This window comes from Pithys albifrons, chromosome 4, assembly GCF_047495875.1.
Source record: "Pithys albifrons albifrons isolate INPA30051 chromosome 4, PitAlb_v1, whole genome shotgun sequence".
NCBI lineage: Eukaryota > Metazoa > Chordata > Aves > Passeriformes > Thamnophilidae > Pithys > Pithys albifrons.
The window spans coordinates 6,038,505-6,060,242 of record NC_092461.1 but is presented as its reverse complement, the minus strand read 5'-3'; the positions used below and the strand labels follow the sequence as shown (position 1 = coordinate 6,060,242).

Below are 21,738 nucleotides of genomic sequence, written 5' to 3'. Positions count from 1 at the left end.
TTCTTTTGCTTCTTTATTTATTTATTTTTACTGGTGGGAAGGAGGGAGACCTTTGGCTAAAGCAACTTGTGCTTCAGATGAGTCTGTTGGACTTGTCACATCATAGGCACAGAGGTGGGCAAGATGTGGCTCACAAAGTCATAAAAAGGACATGCCCTTTTCCACCCTTTTTTTCTTTCATCTTAAAGAACTCTTACATGTACAGGCAAAATATAAAAGCACATATGAAAACATGTGTGCTTCTCTATAAATACATGTATAGGTTTCTATTCTCTGTGTGTATCTGGATATAAAAATGCATATGTAAACATATAAATTATCCCCTTTATATTAAACATATGCAGATGTTAACAGAGTTAAAATAACATGGTAGAAGCTGTTTATTACTCTTCAGGGTTGTATTCAGTTGAGGGCTGACTCCATAGGCTACTGCTGCTATAGATTCAATCATTCACCCTCATTGGTAACCTAGTAAACAGTCTCGCAAACAAATACTAGAAAGTTGTATTTTGCTGTTCTCTAATATCTCTGCATGGAGAGGAAAAAGGCTTCAGATTCTTCTGGTATGCCTTAAGGAGCTATATTTTTGAAGTGGTTTTGAGTTTTGATCATCAATTCACTTACTTGCTTTTACTGGAGCAGAAAAAAGTCCAAAATGCTTTTTCCTCCCCCTTTTGTCTCAGTGGATTAATTTGGAATGCAGTGTTTTCTTTTCCTGTTCAGAATACTGGAAGGTTAAATTATAAGAAAAAGAAAAAGCACTGGTTTTTGAAGGAACTTGCTGAATATTTGTAAGGCATCCATTGAATTCTAGCAGACATGAGCCAGAAAATAACAGCTGCCTTTGACTTAAAAAAAAAAAAAAAACTACTAAAAAAAAATTGTAACACTTCCTTTGGACTAATGGTTTTGAATAACAGTCTGATATTTCCTGACATTTTATGATGTTTTATTGCATAAGGAAGAGTCTGTACAGATCTTGAAGTCTAGGTAGTGGAATAGCAGGTAAGACAGAGGAGTTGATGGAACACCTTTTTTCATCTTCTTCTGCTGACAAATATTCCTTCTGGTCAGGAAAATTCATCTCTAAAGGCTGTGAAAGGTGCCTGTTCAGTCAACATATGCTGTCTGTAGAGAAAGTTCAAAGACACCATGTTAATCTTGGCTTTTATGAGGTTAACATTTGTCTGAGGTGATTATTGGTAGCTACTAAAACACTTTTGAGTGCAACTAATTTTCAAGTGGGCAGCTGGTGTGCATGGATTTCAACCAGCACTTTACAAGAGAAATGCAGCGTGCACCTATGGGGGAAAATATATTAAAAAAAACCCTGCCTGCTTCTCTCAAAGAAACAAGTTTGGCAGGGCAGGAGATAAGAGAAAGCTTTAGTAAATACAAATCTTCACCAAAGCTCAGAGCCTTGGAAGTATCCCTTGGCTCCAATTAAGTGTAATAAAGTGGCTTAATTCAATATTACTTGAGCAAAGGGGGAGGGAAAAAAAGCTCGTCTGGACAGTAAAAGCCTGAGCGTGTGACTCCAGCCCAGATGTGCGCTGCTGCACGGAATTGTGAGACACTGCTGGCAGTTTCCTGATGGCTAAAAACAGAACTGAGCCTGCCTGAGGCTCAAATTTCTACCAGTTACTGAATTATCAAACTGATTTTTAGCACTGTGGACAAGGCTAAAAGCAAGGACTGTGGTCCCATTTGAGACTGTTTCCTAGATCGGTGTGTAAGTAGAAAGGACGTGAACCGTCAGAGATCAGTGCTGTTTGAAATAGCATAGAGCCTCTGGGTAGAAATTTGACACTCTGCTCATTCAAAACCATCAGAAATAAGAAAAAAATACTTGTGGGGACTCCAGGCAGTGAAACTCACATTGAGGACAGTGTGGTCTAAGTACATTCTCTCTTAAAAAAGAAAACATTTTTAATACTGACTCATTTTGTCAGTAATATTTTAATCTCCCCATTCCTTTCCCGCTTTTGTAAGGTAAGAAAAACAGTGCTTAGAAACCAGGCTTTTGTTTTCTAACCAACCCGCAGTTAAAGGCCACATTTTGTCATAACACAAACTGCTGGAGTTGTCAGTGGGATGCTGCGGAGAGATTAATGAAATCCTCGGGATGGGTCAAGCTTGTGGCCATCCAGCATCGTGTGCATTTCAGACTGTGTGAAGAGGCTTCACCAAACAGGGCTGAGGTGACATCTGGTTTGATCTGAGGCTGGATGACTCTGGATTTTGAAACAGGCTGTGGGCTGTAGGGACTGACCTTGTGGGGAGAGAGAACAGGCGGTACATCTGCTGGATGTTGCTGCTCTTCAGCTTCTGACCCACCAGAGTTCTAAGAGGCTGGACTGTTTGAACACTAGGGTAGGATTTTTTTTCTTTCCCTTTGGAATATGCAGAAAACAGGGATGTTTTCCAAAGCATCCTTTTAGGAGGACAAATGGTGTCAGCTTCCAGGGGCTTCTCCCACCTTGGCCATGTCTGACAGACCGTTTAGTTTCAGCAGGCAGGAGCTACACAACCTCCCCTCTCCTCCCGTATGTGGTACCCGTGCACAGCTAAGACCTGCACTTTGGGCTCCATTTTAAAGTGTAGCACTGATTTTGTGGAAGAACCAGCAAAGCCCTTTGTGATTTCTGATACGTCTTGTGAGAGGATTTCCATGTAAGCAAGATCTTTACTAGGGAAGGGAAGAAATAAGTTTGTCCTTGAAAACAGCTCATTATTTAAACAGTTTCTTTCTTGAAACTTCCATGCTCTCACCCAGAGAGGTGTCAGGTCAGGACTAGGGAAGGCAGTTTATGGTTGATCAAAGATGTTAGTCCTTGGTTTGGATCATCAGTATGTTTTCAAGTGTAAATATCCTGCTAATGCAGACCTCAAAACACTCCCACACTGTCCAAACAACTGATCTATGAAAAACACAGTGGCCTGTGTTAGTGATCAAAGGAAGATACGGTACCTTAATGGTCAAAGTTTATTAAACAGTTTTGTTTGCACCCAGAATGAAATATGAGGACATGATGGTCAGAAAGATTCCTCCTACATGATAAGACACATGTGGACATAAATGTGCCCTGCAGAACAACTGCCCGGGGAGCTTGTTCTTGTGCTACTGAACACAATTCCTAAAGGGTTAAGGCACTCATAGGTTTTTAGCTGCCAGTTATTGTGGTAATAAAGTCTTCCTCTTTGCAACAGGATATTTATACAAACGTGATCCGAGCTTCTAATCTAAAGGGCAAATTGATTCAACGGCAGTGTTTATAGCTTACAAAATAAATAACTGTCCTCAACTGGGTTTTGGAATGGGTTGTGTAATACAAATGACAAAGTTAGAATCAATCTGTTTCAAGCTGGGGTCAGATTTGTATACAGTGTGTATATATTTGTATATGATAGAACTGTTTCCATGATGGCATAAAGAAGAGTCTGTCCACATCTCAGTGTAACTCCCAGTGTGGGTGTGTGATTTGTTGTGTTTTTTAGGCTGGTTAGTTTAGAGTAGTTTGAAAGTCAAAGTTATTCTGGATGAAACCTACTGCTTCCATAACCAGCTGGCATTTTCTATCAAAACTAAAGAATGTCATATCAGTGCCTTATTTCTTTTGTTAAAGGAAAAATATAAATATGATCCCTTTATCCTCTCGCCCATCTTCATGCCTCAAATTGCACTTAAACCCTGAAGTACTGTAACCATCACTACAGCTAGAATGCCCCTTTTTCTTATAGAACTGTAGTAAAAAAATAAAAAAATTATATATAACTCCTATACCTGTGACTTAGATGATTTTCTTTCTTTTTTCACTCTTTCTGCTGGTATCTGTGAAGCTCAAGACCTTAAGCTGGAAGTGGGTGGATATCTTAGCACTCAAATATCTCTGTTGGCTTTTCTGTGGATTATCACAGACCTGTAGGTTGAAGTTCCCATAGTCTTGGTGTAGGGAGACCACATCCTCTAGCTCTGGGCTCTGATTTTCTATTCTTTGCCAGATGCAGCCTTGAAAGGCATGTTTCACCCTTCTCTTCCAGTGAATCTGGAAGACTTAACCTGCTGCTCTTGCAGAATTCACTGCCAGGGACAATGCACAGAGTGATACAGGGCAGCCTTTTCAGCATAGGGGAACCCTTATCAGACAGAGCAGTGGAGGTGTTAGGCTGAGTTTATCTGTCCCTTCTTGTACATCCCCATATCTGAATGCATCCAGAACGGCTTTCCTATCCCTATCCTGAATTGCAGACCCTCTTCATGGTGTCCAAACATCTCCATTCTGTGCTTTTTCCTCTGCTGGCTGTCAGTCCTTACAAATAAGTGCCTAGCTGTTGGCTTCTATTCCACAATGGAAGCACCTTGATTTGGAAGTTGACATTTCTTCATATTTCTTCTTGTTTCTAAGAAGCTCTTATAGGATGTACACATCTCTTCTGGTCACCTGGCCCTCAGATGGCATAGCTTCTTCAAGACAGTTAAAATGAGCCTTACTTCTCATGAAATGATAGAGACTGCCTTTGCTTTCCATGGTAGCTCATTCCAGGGGCTGGCATTTCCCTGCCTGTAGCATTCTGTACAAAGGAACACTGATTGATTAAATTTTGTATGGTACTTTTAAATCTTTGAAGTACTGGTCATCCAAGTTGTTAAGGTTTTGTATTGCATCTCTTGGCACTACCTCATCCTGTGGAAGCTCCACATAAGGTTCATTCTATAAGTAGTAAACGCTGTTAAACTCGAAGTAGCAATTTCATCTACTGCAAGATGGTGGATCTACAGGTTTGAAAAGGCTGTGTTTTCAAAGTTTTAGCCAAGTGGAACTCCATTTACCTCTGTAATACTGAGCTATTTGTAGATAGAGTTATTTGTCTGTCGATAGTGGATAGTGGAATAATCTCGCTAGCTTAAATTTTGCAGAAAGTTGATGTCAGTGCAAACTAAAGACTCTCATCCTGAGGTACTCAGAGGAGTATTTAGAAAGTGCGTTAATTAAAATGTGGATTCCACACACTTCTGTGCAAAGTTCCTTTTTGAGAAACTGCTGCTAGGCAGTCTAGACTATTATGTCAACTTGCCTTTGAAGAAAAGTAAACAAAAAGGTTCAGCTGAGGAAAGTTTTAGAGACTTATAGTAATTAATGCTTTGGTAAATGGCTGTTGATGCGTAACAATCCTTTAAACACCTGGGTAATTGCAGGCTTTGAAGCTGGGCCAAAAATGTTGTTCCAAGATATGTAATTAAAATACAAGACCTTTAACTTGGTCATTTTGAAGGTGAGATTTCTGTTTGTTCTCACTGTCTCCCTGGTAAAACTCCTGCCTGATTAGGGAAAGAGGGCCAGGGAGGGTGGGAAAGTAAAAAAAAAACAAACTAGTTCAACAGATGCTTCTTTAAATTTAGCTTTTTATACCTTTGGTGTTTTTCCTGTAGCAAAGTTCCATGTTGTAATGTGTATCCAGTACAGTGAAATTATTTTAATGTGAACACTTCACTAAGTATAGTAAGTAAGCGAAACCACTTGACCTGGTTACTAATTTGACTGAATTCTAATCTAATTAGTGTTCAATTAAAGAGAATTAACACCTAGAGACGTTTTGTTGAAAGGTTTACCCAGAGGTTTCAGTTAACAAAATATTTATCTTAGAAGGGGAAAAGCACTGAAGTTAAATGCTTCTCCTATAAATGCCCTGAGTACATGGTTGGGATGTTGGCGTTCAGAATAGTAGCTATATTTGATATAAATATCTGACAAATCTGCTCACTCTCTGAGGACACTGGAGCTATATCCTGCCTTCTGAATTACACAGGCCATATTTCTCTGGTAAACTGTGTACTCCTTTCTGTTTATTGCAGCCACTTGTGATTACTCTGTTGACCTTTGCTTCTCCATCCTTCTCCAGAGTCTTCTGAAGGCCATGGAAACACTCCCATTTACTTCTTGGTACTTGAGACCATCCTTTAGGACCTTGATCCAAAACAAAGAGCTCCTGTTTTGAGTTAGGAGCCCTGTTTAATATCCTCTCTTGTATCAGGAAAGTTGTTTCAGCTTACTGCCTCAGGTTCTCCCATTCACTTGTTTCCCTGTAATAATCTAAGATTAATACATATTATGCCTGCATCAGCCTTATTTTGGAAATCATTAACTGATCTCAACCAGATAGTTAAGCACACTGAAAGATGAGACTGTTGGGCACCTTAGTGACAATGTGATGACAGTAACTGTGTAAAAACCAAGAGGCAGATTTAGACACAGAGGGTGTTAAGAAACTGCCTATTTTGATGATGAAACTTATCTTCTGTGCACAGAATTTTAAAGTCCTGTGGAAGTGCCAGAGGTCTTGTGATGTCCCTGACATTCGAAGTTGCTTGGGCATGAAACCTTTGGACTGACTCTGCTTTCTTCAGCCTTTGGTAGGAGCAGATGCTCCTTCCTGTTTCCTCAATGATGCTGGCTCAAACACTTTTTCCAGCCTCTCTTTTTCTATTTTTCCTCTTCCTCATGCTCCGTTCCTCTTTCCCTCAGGTCTCATCTTGTCTCTGTTGTTCTCAAACACTGAAGTTTTCAAATATCTTTCCATTAAGGCGACCATGTACACAGCTACATGCTTCCTCTTGGAAGGCCACTGCCTGCCTCCCTGCACAGGATCAATGTCATCACTTAATGACTAGAAATTCAATCCTTTGTTTTATGTGACTTGCTCGGTATATGATCCTTTTCTCACCTTCTTGTGCACTCTTAGGTTTTGTTTTGGCTGTGGGCTTGCATCTACTCATGTGTAGCTCTCTTCAGCACAGTGTCTTTCTGCTTCCTAAACTACTTCTTTTTTTGGACGTGGTTGTAAGGCCTCATTCTTGTCATGCAGATGAGAAACTGCATACACTGGTGAGGATTGACTGCCTCCAGTAGGTTTAGTTGCCACTTTAAGGTGGTTTTTTTTCCTTTCTCCAGCATTACCTTTTGACTTACAGGAATCCCTGCTCATCTGCTGTGTGCACTTCAAGTTTTGTAACAGGTGTGTGGACCTGCTAAACAAACACTGATGGCAAAAATGGTCCCTGCCAAAACCAGCTAACAATTCAGCATCAGGAGTGGTTATAAGGCTGTGCAGCAGCTTCAGCTCTCATGTTTCCTGTCTTTCATTTGCAGTCCTATCAGAAGAGGAATTGAATAAATGGGTTTTCCATAGTCTTCAGAAAGCAGAACTGGAGGAAGAAAAAAAATCAGTTGTGTGGTGTGTTTCTCTGTGAACATTGGGCCAAGAGTGAGAGTGGCAGATTCTCATGACTGACGTCTGGAACCGTGTTTGTTGGCAGCTGTGTTGCCACAAATGGCAGTAGTAACCCTTTGTACCCCTCTGTGAGCCATCAGTGCAGGAAGATGCCAGTGGTTTCCCAACAACTTCTAGAAGCAAGGGTTACTGAGTTGGGAATAATGGGCCTAATTCACAGAGGTGTGGTGGCCATGAGTACTTTCTCCTTCCTTTTCTCTGTAGACTTCTTCCTTTTACCCAGGGTCTCTCCATTTAGACTACGCATGTCTATGTGTCCCCCATAACTATAGAAAATCCCTCACCTTTCTCAGTCTAATGAGATATCCTTTCCCTTTGACTCTCTTTTCCTTTGACCAAAGGCTAGCCTGGGAGATCTCCCAGTCTCTGTTCCAAAATCAGACATCATACAGCTTTTTTTTTTTATTTTTTGTGAGTAGCAGGTTTGTCTCTTCTCAGCCACATGGCTGTAGGAAAGAGCAGATTCCCCTCAGGTGATTCATGGTCTTTGGTTTACCAAAGGGAAAGGAGAGGAACGTATGTTCCTTGCATACAAAAAGTACAGAGAATTTTTTGGTTGAGCTCTGAATCTCTGTTGAGCCTTTTTGGGCAGCAATTTTCAAGTACTTACTGCTTGGCCAAATTTGAGGTGATTTTCTTGAAGGGGGAGGGACATGCAAAATTTCTATTCTGAAAAGAGTAAAGGAGTGCTTAAAGACTCAGTTAAATAGTTGGGATTCTTTTTCATGTGAGCAGATTCTTTCTTTCCTCCCTAATTTTTTCTTTGGAAATAGATGACTGAATATTTTTTTTAAACCTTCATGCCAAAATGAAAATTCAAAAAATGTAATTCTGTGCAGCCTGTTGAGGTTTGGGTGACATATTAATTGAAAAGAGGCTTGAACAGAATGTATTCAGGTGTGCTACCCACATATTTGCTGTGTCCTAAAATACTTGTGGGGTGAACCTTCAGCATTGGCTTCATCCAGTCAAACAATGCATAAGTCAGTTGAATATACAGAGCTGATGGAAAACTAGTCCTGTATGAGACTTTTTGCAACGAGTTAACTGGACTGTAAAGATCAGTTGTCCATTTTTCTTTTTTTTACAAAGGAATTGAAGTCTTTCCAAAGTGAGTGTGACAGACTGGGATAAAGTGAATCATTCTTGTTTGGTACAATTATACTTTGCTCAGGCAGTTTGCTTCTTATATTTGTGGAAGACACTAAAAAGGGGGAAAGGCAAGTCTGTATTTTAAGTAATCTAATAGTGATGGAGGTTCGACCTGGGGAGGAGATGGGAAGGGAATATGATTTGGTAGAAAGGACAATTTCATTTGGATGTGAAAAATTAGTAATGTAAATACACCCTGCAAAGTGACTGGGTCCTTTGCGGTTCAGCAGCGTGAATCTAAGGATTATGGTAAATCACAAGGTGAACATGAGTTAACAGTGTGAGTTTTGTGAAGAAGCCAAAATCATATTCTGAGATGTATGAGCAGAGGCACAGCCTGTGAGACACATCAAGATTATCCTTCAAGTATATTCAGCATCAGTGAGATTTTGGAGCTGAGCTGGGTCAATAAAGAGCAAGAAGAATAGTCAAAGTATACAAAACATGGTTTGTAAGGAAAGAGTGAAAGTATTGTTTTAATAATAAGGAGATATTGTTGTGACATTTAAGTTAGATCATATAGGGAAAGGCAAAAAAACCCCCAAACCATGAAGTGTTTCAAGCGAAACCCATTCCATTTCCTGGAAAGATGATGGAGTTTCTGAGATTAGAGACTTGTCAGACCAGGTGAGGCAAACATCTCTCAGGAATGACATGGATGTAGTTGATCCTGCCTGGAGTTCAGGGGAATGGGCTACATGATGGATGCCATTTTGGCTTTACAGCTCTCTGATGTCCAGATGCCTTCCCAGAGCACAAGGCAATGGGAATAATAAGCTCTCCTTCATGGTTTGGTAGACCTGACAACTCCCATGTGTTTGAGTGTTCAGGAGGGTTTACTCTTACAGAGTTCCCTGTACAGACAAGTTAGAGTAGCTCTGTCACAGAGTTACCCTATTGCAGACTACAGAGGCCAGAAAGCAATTGGTATGAGGGGGAAAGTCAGAACAGCTGCTGGGAAACCCCAATGTCAGGGACAGTCCCTTTCCAGCATTGGAGGGGCCCAATGTGTAAGTCATATTCAGAGCTGGGAATGATCTGGCAGTTCATTCCTCTCGTCAAACTGGAGAGGGAAAGAGTGGATGCCGCTACAGCTGCTGCTTGTGGTTGCCTTTAAGCAACACTTCAGTTTATATACTCTGCCTGGAAAAGCCCAAATCTCTCAGCCTTAAGGTTTCCAAAACATGCAGCAGCTGGCCAGCCTTAGCTGCTTGCTGCTGCTGGAGGTGAAGGTCAGAGTTGAGCCTGAACCCTTGTTCCATTGGAGGAGCAGTGGCAAAGACTCCTGTGGGAAAGGCTGCTGAGTCAACCACAGTGTGTGTAGCTACCAGTGAGGTGGAGGAAAAGCCTCCATGCTATAAAAATAGCTGCACTAGGAGCCCTAATATACTTAAGTGCTTATTTTTCCATTTGTGATCTCATGCAAACCAAGCTGCTGGGCAGTATGACATAGCAGTTGGCCAAAAATAAAATGTAACTCAATCAAAATGTTTTTGGTTTTGGTTTTTTTTCTGAAGTTAACCTGTGATGGGTAGGAGGGACAGGTACCCTGTTTTCTCATTTCCATTGTTATTGCTAGAAAAACAAAATCCAGGGTGGAAAGGCATATGATGATGGGATTGACACCTGGTATCCATTTTTTGATGCTAAGCCACAGGTTAAGGATAGGAATTGTAGCTTTCTTGCACAGGAAAATTATGCCAATAGTACAGTGAGAAAACATACATGGGATTTTTCTGTGTGCTTCTGCAGCGGATTTCATTGAACTGAGTTTGGGTGAGTATTTGATGCTGCAAAGAAGGTACAGACTTAAAAGCATTTGAAGCTGAAGCCCATGAAGGAAGTGCAGTACCAGCAGCCTTGGAACAAGGTGGTCTAATGCTTGTTGATAAGACTCAGAAAAATGTCTTTAGAGGCCTTTGGAGGTTCATTTCCTTTCACTGTTTGATGCTTGGATGTTAGCTGATTTTTTGTTTTGTTTTGTTCTTTTTTTTATTCTGTGTTTTGTATGGTGGACTGAAACTATGAAACCCCTAAGAAAAAAGCCTTTGAATGGATGGACATGGTGGTAATTTGACCACTGTCTTGCCAGGGTTAGCACTGCACTTTTAAGAAAGAGATTGCCTTATTAGTCCCTTGCTGGTGGAGAAGAGGACAAAGCTGAGGAGTAGGATTGGTTTCCTCCGTCTTAGAGAATGTAATCCTGAATTTTTTATGTAGAAGAATTTGCATCTCATGGCAAAACTCTGGATAGGAACAGGCAGATTTAGGGCACTGTTTTGTTATTTTTTTCCCCTAGCTATTAACATAGCTTATAACTACTTCAGGTTTTCTTTATGCAACAGCAAAAGCCAGGGGAGAAAATCCCTGACATCACAACCTTGTCATTACACTTCTCCTCTGCAGGGCCTCTGACCTGTTTCTGCTGGACACACGAGCAGTGTGGGCATCGGAGGAGGGCTGGCTGGAGTTTGATGTCACTGCCACCAGTAACATGTGGGTGATGAACCCTCAGCACAACATGGGACTGCAGCTGAGTGTGGTGACCCGGGATGGTAGGTTATGGGCCAGGTAACACCAGTCACCTCTTGAGTATGAGGTTTAGGGATGAAAGGAAATGAAGAGGGCAGGTATGTGGGTATGCACCTCCCCATGTGGGCTTATGGAAGTCCTGGCTGCTGTGTCTGCTGTCGATTCTGGGATCTCATCAATGCTGAGGTGGGACAACAGTGCTGGAGAGGCAATGTAGTCACTGTGTGGAGTTGGTCCCTCTGAGGGTGGCTGCAATGGTAACATTTCACAGCCCACTGAAACTTTGAAAAGTGGAAAGGAAGAGACCACACAAAAGCATGAAATTCAGTGTTGAAAGATAAGCAGTGGGGAAGGAGAGAATCTAGATGAGAGGATCTAAGATGACCAAAAAGATGACAGTGGCATCTGTCTTCTATAGGAACCAGTCTCCAACCTTGTTTTGTATTATTTCATGCTGAAGTTTGGTACACCTGTAACATCAAGTGAGAGTAGAGGGGCTGTCCCCTGGTCTTGCTGAGGAAAAGTTAGCGCCAAGCTCTGCCTCCCCAATTGTGCTGTGCTCCTAACAGAAGCAGGCCATCTCTTTGCTCCCTGCTTTCCCTAGTGGTCTCCTAATCTCATGTCTGCTCCTTGTGTTTCACAGGCAGCAGAACTAATATCATGATACATCTGGGCTTTGTGTTTTATATATCTATCTATATACCTCTTTATACAGAGTAAAAAAAACCCAAACAAACAAAACCCAGACCTTTTAGTTATAGAACTCTTTATATAGTGTAAAAAAGCCTAAACCAAAGTAGAGATGGCAAAGGGGTATCAAAGAATCAGGTGCTGCAGTGAAGTCTTGTCCTGGATGAATGGAATGTTGTCTTAAAAATGTCCATAGGCCAAGGTGGCATGAAAGGAATGCTTAGTAATTAAGGAGTATGAGCAAGAAGAAAGGAGACACTGCTGATGGGGATGCTGCGGTGCTGGGAGGAGCAATCAAACTCTACCATTTCTCTAACACTCACTTCTCTGCTTGGTTTGAAGGTTTCAGTGTAAATCCTAGAGAAGCAGGACTTGTGGGGCGAGATGGCCCTTATGACAAACAGCCTTTCATGGTGGCCTTCTTCAAAGTGAGCGAAGTTCACCTACGGACCACCAGGTCAGCGACAAGCAGGCGCAGGCAACAGAGTCGAAACCGCTCCACGCAGCCTCAGGACGTTTCCAGAGTGTCCAGTGTCACAGGTAATCGTGCAACACAAGCTGGGGGGACTTCTTGTAGCATTTCTGGTTGCTTTGGAATGCAGAAGCAAGAAGGGGGTTGTGAGGAGGGATGCTTTTCCGTGGGGGATTAGGGGATGGAAGAGGAGGTCTCACATAGACTTACAGGAGTCCTCTTGAATCCAGGGTGGAGTCCAGAACCCCATATGAAGTTGCATCCATTGAGTTCAAGGGGGTGAGGTATTGTAGTCACAAGTCTTATGCTTGTAGGTTGCTTGCTGTGCAGTATTTGTCTAGGATTATGCCCTGCTAGTTGAAATATTTGAAATACCCCATCTCCGTGTACACTGAGATTTATAGTATTGCACATATGCACTCCCAGCAGAGTCCTCTTTCAGATTTCTTTGGTTAAAAACATGGTAGAACAACACAAGATTTTTTTTTTTATGAGAACATCACTGTATACGTGGTGAAGAACGTTTCCAAGCATGTAAAGAAGTTTTCTTGTTTGCTGTAGAAAGCCTGCATGTTGCAGGTGTTTTCCAGCAGCCCTATGAGTGCTGTTGTGGGATGATGGGGCAATACAATAACTGATATTTTCATAAAAATTGAGTCTTTGGTCTTCTAAGTCTTGTCTGTTATCCAGCCACTCTGCCCTGCAGCACAGTGCTACTGGTCCTTTGTACATTGAGTACCTTCTTTCCTCTCAAGCATTTTAGCTCATTCCATGTTACTTGATTAATTTGCTTATGCTGCCCCCTTCATTTCCAATAGGATCCCTGCCCCAAGGAAGAGAAGCAGCTGCATTTCTGAATCTGTGTCCAGATACAGCACAGGGAGATGAGCCAGCATTGCTGAAACTTAGCTGGTGTGAATCCATAGGCTGTTGCCTTCTCTTGCTTGCTTGGGTTATGGGTGAGCCACACAGCACCTGAGGTGGCTCCCTGCTGGCTATGGTGTTGGGAGCCTGCAGGGAGCAGAGCCAGGTTGGGAGCCCTTCCAGGGCTGGTGGTCAGGGTTTGTGTATGGCCAATTGCTCAAGCCCATCATGGTTTGCCCTTTGGGCTAGTGCATGCCAGCAGCAGTTAGCCACTTGTGGCCTTTGCATATCCTTGTGGTGCACACTGCAGCATGGCTATGGGTTCCCGTGCCATGCTGTGCAAGGGCCAGTGTGGGTGTTAAATAGTGCTTCATGGGTTTTAAGGGAAGGAGGAAAGACTCAGTGCTGCAGCCCAGCCTCCCCAGAGTGTGGCATTGCTGAAGGAGTTATCATTTAACCTGGCATGAGAGCCTTCTGCCAGCATCTTTTGTGGGTTCAAATTGCTGAGATCTGCTTTGGTCCTGGGTTTTTTTGGGTCTCCAAGCTGCTATTTTAAAGCTGGGCATCGCAGCTCCTTGCTGAGTTACTTTCTCACGTGATGAGTTTGCCAGGGGCACAGGTAGTTTATTCATCTGGGTGTTATAAGCCCAGCTGTTACACAGGCTCAGGTGGGCTCAGTTCCTTTGCTCCCTTCATCCCAAGAACCAATTTTTAGTGCCTTTACAGTGCTTTGGGAAACTTACTTGCTGCTTTGCTGTTTTGTAGGGCTAGTGGCAGTTGGATCAGGGTAGGCTTCAACTTTCTCTCCCTTGCTCTGCAAACTTCACAGTGCTAAAACAAAATTTTCACTCCATTAAATCAGGCAAAGTGACTCAAAGCTCCAGAGACAGCAGATACACTGGGCAAAAAGGGACATTTTTACATTGCTGCTTTCTTGACTGGACATATCAGGTCATTAAATTCTAAAACAACTAAAAAAATGAAAAAAATAGCTGGCATTCTGTGGTTTCAAAGGCTTTCTTTGTCTCTTCTAGCTCAAAGCCAACTTTAATTTAAAACCTGGAATTTGGCATTTCAGTAGTCAACAAGGTATAGTTGAGACTGTGGATTTAAGGCGGGGAAAGGAGGGGAATTTAAAGTTAAGATGTATGTTAGGTTGGTTTCTGTGTTTAGAGAAGAGAGATTACATCACCTTGTTTTCCTTGCTAAGTGTAATACTCTCAATGTTCTCCTTAAGAAGTGGTTGATTTAACAGCCCAAGAGGCACCAATGACCAGTAAGTGTTTTTAGCATTAAAGAGATCACAGGGTTTTTAATTTTCTTTTTTTTTTTTTAATGTGTGAGGGTTTTCACATCCATGGCCCAGGGATTACCCTGAAGGCTGCCTAGCTTTTCTGAGGGTGCCTTGATGCATCTGGACCCAAAGCAGGTGCAGAACTGCTGTGTGTGGGAAAGGGACCCCTTTGACATGCAGTCATCCTGCAGTCAGTACCAAGAGCTGACAAGAAGGCTTTGGCCATGGCATAAGACTCTAAATGGTCTGTGTTTTTTGCCAAAAAATACTTATTTCCCTGTATTATAAACACATAATTATGACTGGCTTATATAAAGCAGAGCTGAATAACCCTCATGGTTATAAACTGCTTTGACATAGAGTCCTGCGTCAATGCATTCCTGTAGCCAAGCTCAGTTCTTCTGCAGAAAGGGGATAAGCGGGAAGAAAAGGGAGCATTTTCATCCGTTGAGGCAGAAAATCATATGCCAGCTCTGGCCCAGGATGTGGAGGAATAAGGTGGGTGGGAGGAGCGTGCAGGTGTTTCTCTACTGTCTGCAAGGTCTGGAGGCTCTTGCTCAGCAGAATCGTGCAGTGGGTTGAGCTTGTGCTCTCAGACTCCACACTGACCCTCCACTTAACTGAAGAGGTGGGGACTGTCTTCAGTGTAACACGCAGTGACCCTTTGCCATACAGCTAATTCCATGATTTGCAGTTTCTGCATGGGCCTATCCCCTTGTCTGGTGGCAATAATGCATCTCTTTTGCAAGTCAGCCTTCAGGCATATCCCTTCCCGTCAGCCCCTCCTAATGGAGAGAATTTAAACGCCTGACTTTGGGATGTGCTTGCTGCTCTGAGTGAAACTCAAGCAAAACTCCTTTTCAGGTCCTACTCTTTAGCCATCCTAGGACCTCTGGGACTGGTGTGAGGTGCCCCATGAAAAATGAAGAGGCTCTCCATGTGACCTTTCATTCCAGCACACATACACGGCACCAGACAGATTTCCCCACGTGTACAGGAACCAAACATCGCAAAGGGCAGTATGCACAAACACTGAAGGCAAATAAAGCCAAATGCTTTCGTGATGGCAAGGGTTTTGTTAACAAACTTCATTATCTGGCAGCCAATCTTCCCTTCAGTATAGTGCTTGGATGCAGCCAGGAGCAGCGTGGCCAGCATTTCTGTATGTGCCTTCACACGCAGGTTCACATCAGCCCAATATCTCCCCTTCTTCCCACCCAAGCAGATCACTTTCATGTGAAGTGGGCTGTTATTAACTGTGTGATCAGCTTACACCAACTTTATCCGGGAAAATCACCAAAGTCAAACACCAAGAAGAAGGAGCTGGCCTTGGAGACCTCTGTCAAAGCTATTTTGAATCACAGAAGCAATTAATTACCGTGTGGAATTTGGTAAACTGGCACCTAGGGAGCAGGAAGGGTGTTCTCAGTCAGATCAACCTCAGTAAATATTTATATGTTCTTTGCCAGCACTTAATGGGGGAGAGGTTATAGGAAATCTAAGGTGGGTGCATAAGTATCTGTAGGAGGAAGACCATTAGGGTCAGGCTATTCTCTTGCCCTTTTCAGCAACACACATGCCAGTGTCCAGCCTTAAGAGAAACATCTGTGCTCACAGAAAGTCAGACTTGGGTCCTGGTGAAGGCAGACAGCATTCAGTGCAGACAAGCCACAGGGACAAGCCATCTTAACTGTGCTGTTTTAACTGTGCTGCTTGGGGCATTATTTTTAGGTGCAGAACTAGGAGTTTGGGGTTTTTTTAAATCTCTGCTTTAGACAAAATAGTTTGCAGTATGATTAAATGCAGTGCCTTGTAAATGCCAAGCTAGTGTTTCTGAATTGGTGTGTTCAGGGGAAAAAATAGAGATGATTTTGCTAAACCCACAATGAGCCTATAGGAACTCATAAAGCAGCTCTCTAAACTCTCAGAGATTTTAAAGGTCTGTGGGAAACAATCCTCACAAAGTGTGCTGTGGCAGTGTAAGCCAGCCCTGTGGAAGTTGTTTCAGCATCCCCTTGCTGTGAGCTGCCTGCTCTTGGCTCTCCTGGCTCCCTGCTGCAGGGCTGGTTGGAAGGGACACAAACTCTGTAGCCTCTTGGCAAACCACCTCGAATGGCAATTTGGGTTAAAACAGCTGAGCATGCTGGACTGGGGTAGCTGATTCTGCTTTCCAGGCTTTGGAGAAATCATGTTGTGGAGCCAACTTCAGTAGCTCCGTGAGCTTTAGCTCACTGCCAAAACCCCTTGGCTGTGTATATTCCTCTTTCTTTCTGCCCATAACTGGATGTACGTCCAAAGTACATGGCTCTAGGGCATATGCCAAGCCCCTAACCATAGGGAATGGGGCATGACCACGGGCATCTGTTTTGATGCATTTTTCTCTCCAGTTCAGAAAGCCACTGCTAAGTGTTGCTTGAAGGTTTGTCGCATCCCTACAGCAGCTTCCATGAGATAGACATGGTAGGAAAACAAATAACAAGAAAAGAGGGTGGGGGATCTTGGGCTGAGGGTTAAACAGGGAAGAGTGCAAATCCAAGGAGAGGAGATGTTTAGTATGTTGACATTTTGGAAAGTAAAGGCTGAATCTGGGCAAGTGAGGAGGTAGAGCTGTCTGCATCTGCCTTGGATGGAGAGCAGACAGTGCCCCATGCACAGTGTGAATCAGGTGACTCCAACCAGTGAGCTGAGGCGAGTTTTTGGGGGCAGTGTGAGAGTGGACATGCTCATAACATGTTCTGCTTCATGTAGTTTGTTAAGCAGCTTTTTTTTCCGCCCTTGTGTTTTCTTAAACTTGTGATTGCTTGCAGCCTTACTTCCCACTCCTGTTTTCTCTGCCTCCCTTGCCTTCTCCCCTTTCCTGTTGAAGATTTGGGTAAGTTGTAGCTGCATTTGGAACTTAGCATGATTCTGCCCACTCAGTTGTGAATAGATCAACTCCACTGTAACTCCCTGTCAAATACAGATGGTTTTCCTCTAGTCAAACTATGTACTTCCCATTGAAGAGCAATGAAGTTATGTTTTCAGGTACTTAAATGAAAGCTTTTGATTACTAAAAGTATCTTCTGCACATTTTTTTCCCCTCATTATGACCAGATCATTTCAAAACATCTCATGCTAGAAATTTGCTCCTAGTCTGAGCCAGTGACTGAAAAGCTTCATCTGAAAAAAACCACCACACCCTGGTTTCTACTGGGTTTGAAAATGGAAAGCTTGAATAGAGAGACTTGACTCAGTCCCTGCTACTGTGTGCTCCTGAAAGAGCAAATGTTTATGCTGCAGGAGGCTGTTAACCAGCTCTGCTCACCTGATTAAATCCGTGATTGAAGCAAAGCTATTGAAAGTCTGAAATGCAATCCTTAGAGTTTAAAACCCAAGCTGCTTCTAAAAACAACTCTCTAATCTTTGGTGGTTGGGAGGCTGGGTTTGAGGTGTAGGGCTTTTTTCAGCCCTCAGTGTTAACTGTACCCAGCTGTACTGCTGTGCTGCCCTTAATGTCAGTTGGATGTGCTTTTAGTATTATAGTTTTTCTTTTGAATAAATATTTGCATTTGTAGTTCCCAAACTTTTGGGGGGAGGGGGGGTGGTGCTGGAGGGAAGAAAAAGAAAGGCTTATTCAGAGCCAAGGAAAAAGTCACTAAAAATATTTTTCTATCCCAGCTGCTGCATCTGGGGAAAGCTGCACTGGGAGGGTGCCCTTTCAAGCCACATTAGGGGCACCAGAGGGCTGGTAAGCCAAAAGGTCCAGGGCAGCAGGAGGCAGGCACATCAGCCTGTGGCGTCTGCCTGCTGACAGAAGTGCCTTTACTTGCAAATGAGGTGTGTGAGAGAGGAGCAGGCCCCTGTGGAAAGGCATGAGAAGAAAGCATGGATGGGGACCTGGGCTCCCATACTGCTTGGCTGAATTTGTTGCCATCTCTTCCTCTGGTGCTTTCCATCAAGTGCACGGCACGGGTTCGGCAGCTGTAACTGGTGGCCAAACTGCCCTGCTGCAAAGGTGGTTTCTGTGACTGCTCTGCTGAGGTCCAATGGCCCCCTGAGGTGTGACAAAATCAGTAACCACCCATCAGGGTTGGATTTGTGCAGCCACCCTGAGGTGAAAGGCCCCTCTGTCATGGCTCAGCAACTCCATTCACTGTGGTTCCAGGTGTTCACATGTGGAGCCGCCTTTTTTTTCCAAATATAAATGGGAAATTCCACTTGCTGTCAACAGCTGTACTTTGTGGGGTCATCAGGAGCAGCTCCAGCATGGTCAAAACATTCTCATACATGGCACTATGGCAAGGAAGAAGGTCTCTGGTCAGGGCTTTGTGCTCCCACTCTTCTGTGCAGTACTGGCACTAAGGAGCAAATGAATGGTGAGAGCATGTCAAGTCCAGTGCCATCTGCAGATAAGCTGCTTATGGAAAGGAGAAACATGTTTTTCAGAGCATGGTTTGTAAAGGTCCAAGGACAGAGATGGTGCTTGAGGTGGTGTTTGATGTTTGGGAAAGGCTGGGGATAAGACACAGAGGAGGACAGAGATATGGCTTGCCTACCTGTGGGACACCACAGCTGTTTAAGGACTTCTGCTAAGCAGCACAGGGGGCACAAGGTGATGATTAACCTTCCAGGGGCTGAAATTCTCTCAGTCTGAGCTCACCACCTGGGGCGGCACACGTCGGAAACCACAGCCGAGGAAGTGGGGTGAGTTTGAGCACCCAGTGGTGATGTTGCCTCTGCTGGGATGAAGGACTAGATTTACTTTTAAGAAGTCGTTTTACTGGAGGTGTTTTACAAGCACTTTGAATGCAGTTGAAGTAATTATAACCAAGCCACTGTTACTTGGGGTCCTCCATTCCCAAAGGCATCTTAAAAGCTTCAGCTGTGCTTTGGATGTGCCTCAATACCCTTATCCTTTTGGCTGCTGAGGGAGCTCATCATTTCTCACTGCTGAGCCCACAGCGTGCACACATCTGGCCAGCTGTGCCTCCAGCAATGCTCTGTCTGTTTTACTTTCTAAATTCTTGTTTTCTTCTTTTTCTTTTAACAGATTACAACAGCAGCGACTTAAAAACAGCGTGCAGAAAGCATGAGCTTTACGTTAGCTTCCAAGACTTGGGATGGCAGGTGGGGGATGTTTCTCTCTGGGTAAACTAGACATTTTGTTATGAAATGTTATCTAAACAGTGTCACAGTAATTCCACTCGAGTCTGCCATTATGCTTTAAAATGTCCCTTGTGCCTCCTTACTAAAACCAGTCACAGGGAAGGGCAAATAAATATTGATAGTTGTGACATTTGATAAGATGCAGAGGAAGCTTGATACTTTATGAGATTCAAGTATACAGTCATTCTGTGTCACTCACAGGAGGCACGATATGGGCAAGGGTTTATATCTGTGTACCTCTAATGAGAAGGAAAACAATCTGATGTTAAGCAGTGATTTTAACTAAATTTTTTTTTAGTGATCAGCCTAATTTTAACCTTGACCATTGTTTGAAATCCTTCACCCCTGCCCCAAAATTAGCAGCCTGCGGTAGGTAGACTGAAGACTGGGTTTAATTGAAATGCCATGAGGCCAGAATGCCCTCCCCTTCTCTTTTTTTAAATTCTTAGATTTTTTTTTTAATTCTCTCATTAGTACTTTTGTGAGGAAGATCCCATTTCTACCAGCTAATGTTTTCACCTGATTATAATTCAGGATGCCAGGGCTGCCCCTCCTGCTTCTGTAATACCCAACACATGAAATTCCTCTCTCAGGTAATGGTGCGGCAGCACTTTTTGTCACTTATGTCAACTCAAGCCCACTAGCTGCAGCTGTAGCTGCATGCTGATTCTGCTCCCCACTACTTGTGAGTGGCTTATCATTTGTGCAGTCTTTGCACCTCTTTCTTAGCTTACTTGCCCTGTTTTGGGCAGGAAGCACTTTCCAGCTGTGAGGTTCATGACCTTGAAGGCACTGCCTTTACCTTTGTAGTTGCAGAAAAGTAAGATGCTGCCAAAGTAAGGCCACAGACTAGCAGGGCTCATTGCAAGAGTTGGAATCAGGTTGTATTTGTTATAGGGAGATGACCAAGGCAGAGCAGGAGTCCCCCGTGCAGCCCCCTGTGGGGCACTGCCATCTCCTTCAGAACATCCTTTTTTTTTTTTTTTTTTTTTTTTAGCAGAACACTTCTCTTCTTCTTGCAACCTATTACACCACAAATTTAATTGCATGGTCTGTACAGGCTTCTCTAGCAGGGAGAAAAGCAGCTTGGTTTACCAAGAGAAAATTATGGGTAGGCTAGTACAGTAAAAGGAAGGGGAGTTTCTGCTATGCCCAGGTATCCCCATGGTAGCAGCCAAACAGCAAACATGGCTAGCAGAGCTGCAGCAACATTCTGGCTGCTCAGGCCTGCTGTAGCAAATTCAAGCAAACACAGGTAATTTTTGTCAGGTAAAGGGGAAATTGTCTAAGAATTACATGCATGTGAAGCATTCCAGTATGTCCTTCTGCAGGATACCACCCACAGAGCCCAACATGAATGGAAGCAAAATGTCTCCTGTTAATAGGCGCTACTTTAATTCTCCTTTGGCTCTTTTGTGTCAGCAGGAGAGAAGCTGTAATTTTTTTATAAGCCCTGAGGTGAAGAGTCATTTTCTTCCCTACCATGGGACTCAGACTGCCACCAGGGCCACCTGCTTCCACACACAGCTCTGGTTGGCTGTCCTGCCCCTCCTTTAGGAGTCTGGCAGATGTGGAGAAGGTGTTACATAGCTAAGACTTCCCACAGTGGCCTTAGTAGACTTAGTGTCCCCATATAAGAGCATGTAAGATAGAGTGTCTGTGAGGCACCACATCATTTTTTTTATATTCCTATTGTGGAACTCCCTGTTTGAATTGTGCCTGTGTGAATGTGTGTACATGATTTTTTCCATGAGGGGACACCAGCTGTGGCTGTGACTCAACCTAGGAAAGGTAGCTCAGCCAGAAGGCCTAACCTGCAGGAAATGTTGGAAAATAAAGGCCTCCAAACCACAATCCCCACAAGGCAACCCAGCAAGAGTTTTAGGAATAAAGCTCTCTTAGTTCATGGCAGTATGTAGATGTGGACTGTTCTTTGGACATTAAAATCAATGTGTCCTTGGAAAACTGATGGCTCAAAAAAAAAAAACAAACCAACAAACCAAACCCATAAAAACCCACCCAACCAAAAGCCTAACAGTTTCAGTGAAAACACATTTTCAGCCTCAAGAAAAAAGTTAGTGGAAATTTTTCAGCTGCTCTTAATTGCATGCAGTTGTCTGTTGAATCACGTTCTGTTTGTTTCCCTAAAAAGGACTGGATAATCGCTCCAAAGGGCTACGCAGCCAACTACTGTGATGGGGAGTGCTCATTCCCACTCAACGCCCATATGAACGCAACCAATCATGCCATTGTACAAACTCTGGTAAGTCTCCAGCCAGCTCAATGCCCAAAGCACCAG

At 43.3% G+C, this 21,738-nt stretch overlaps 1 protein-coding gene across 1 annotated transcript in view; it reads left to right on the top strand.

Annotated features, from left to right (window-relative positions):
* Window positions 1-21,738, top strand: part of BMP6 (bone morphogenetic protein 6) — a 91,711-nt gene that overhangs the window by 65,663 nt on the left and 4,310 nt on the right. Inside the window, exons 3-6 of the mRNA XM_071553283.1 lie at window positions 10,849-10,997; window positions 12,007-12,204; window positions 19,324-19,400; window positions 21,592-21,702. Coding sequence (XP_071409384.1) covers window positions 10,849-10,997; window positions 12,007-12,204; window positions 19,324-19,400; window positions 21,592-21,702 — 535 coding nt within the window. The remainder of the gene's footprint in view (window positions 1-10,848; window positions 10,998-12,006; window positions 12,205-19,323; window positions 19,401-21,591; window positions 21,703-21,738) is intronic.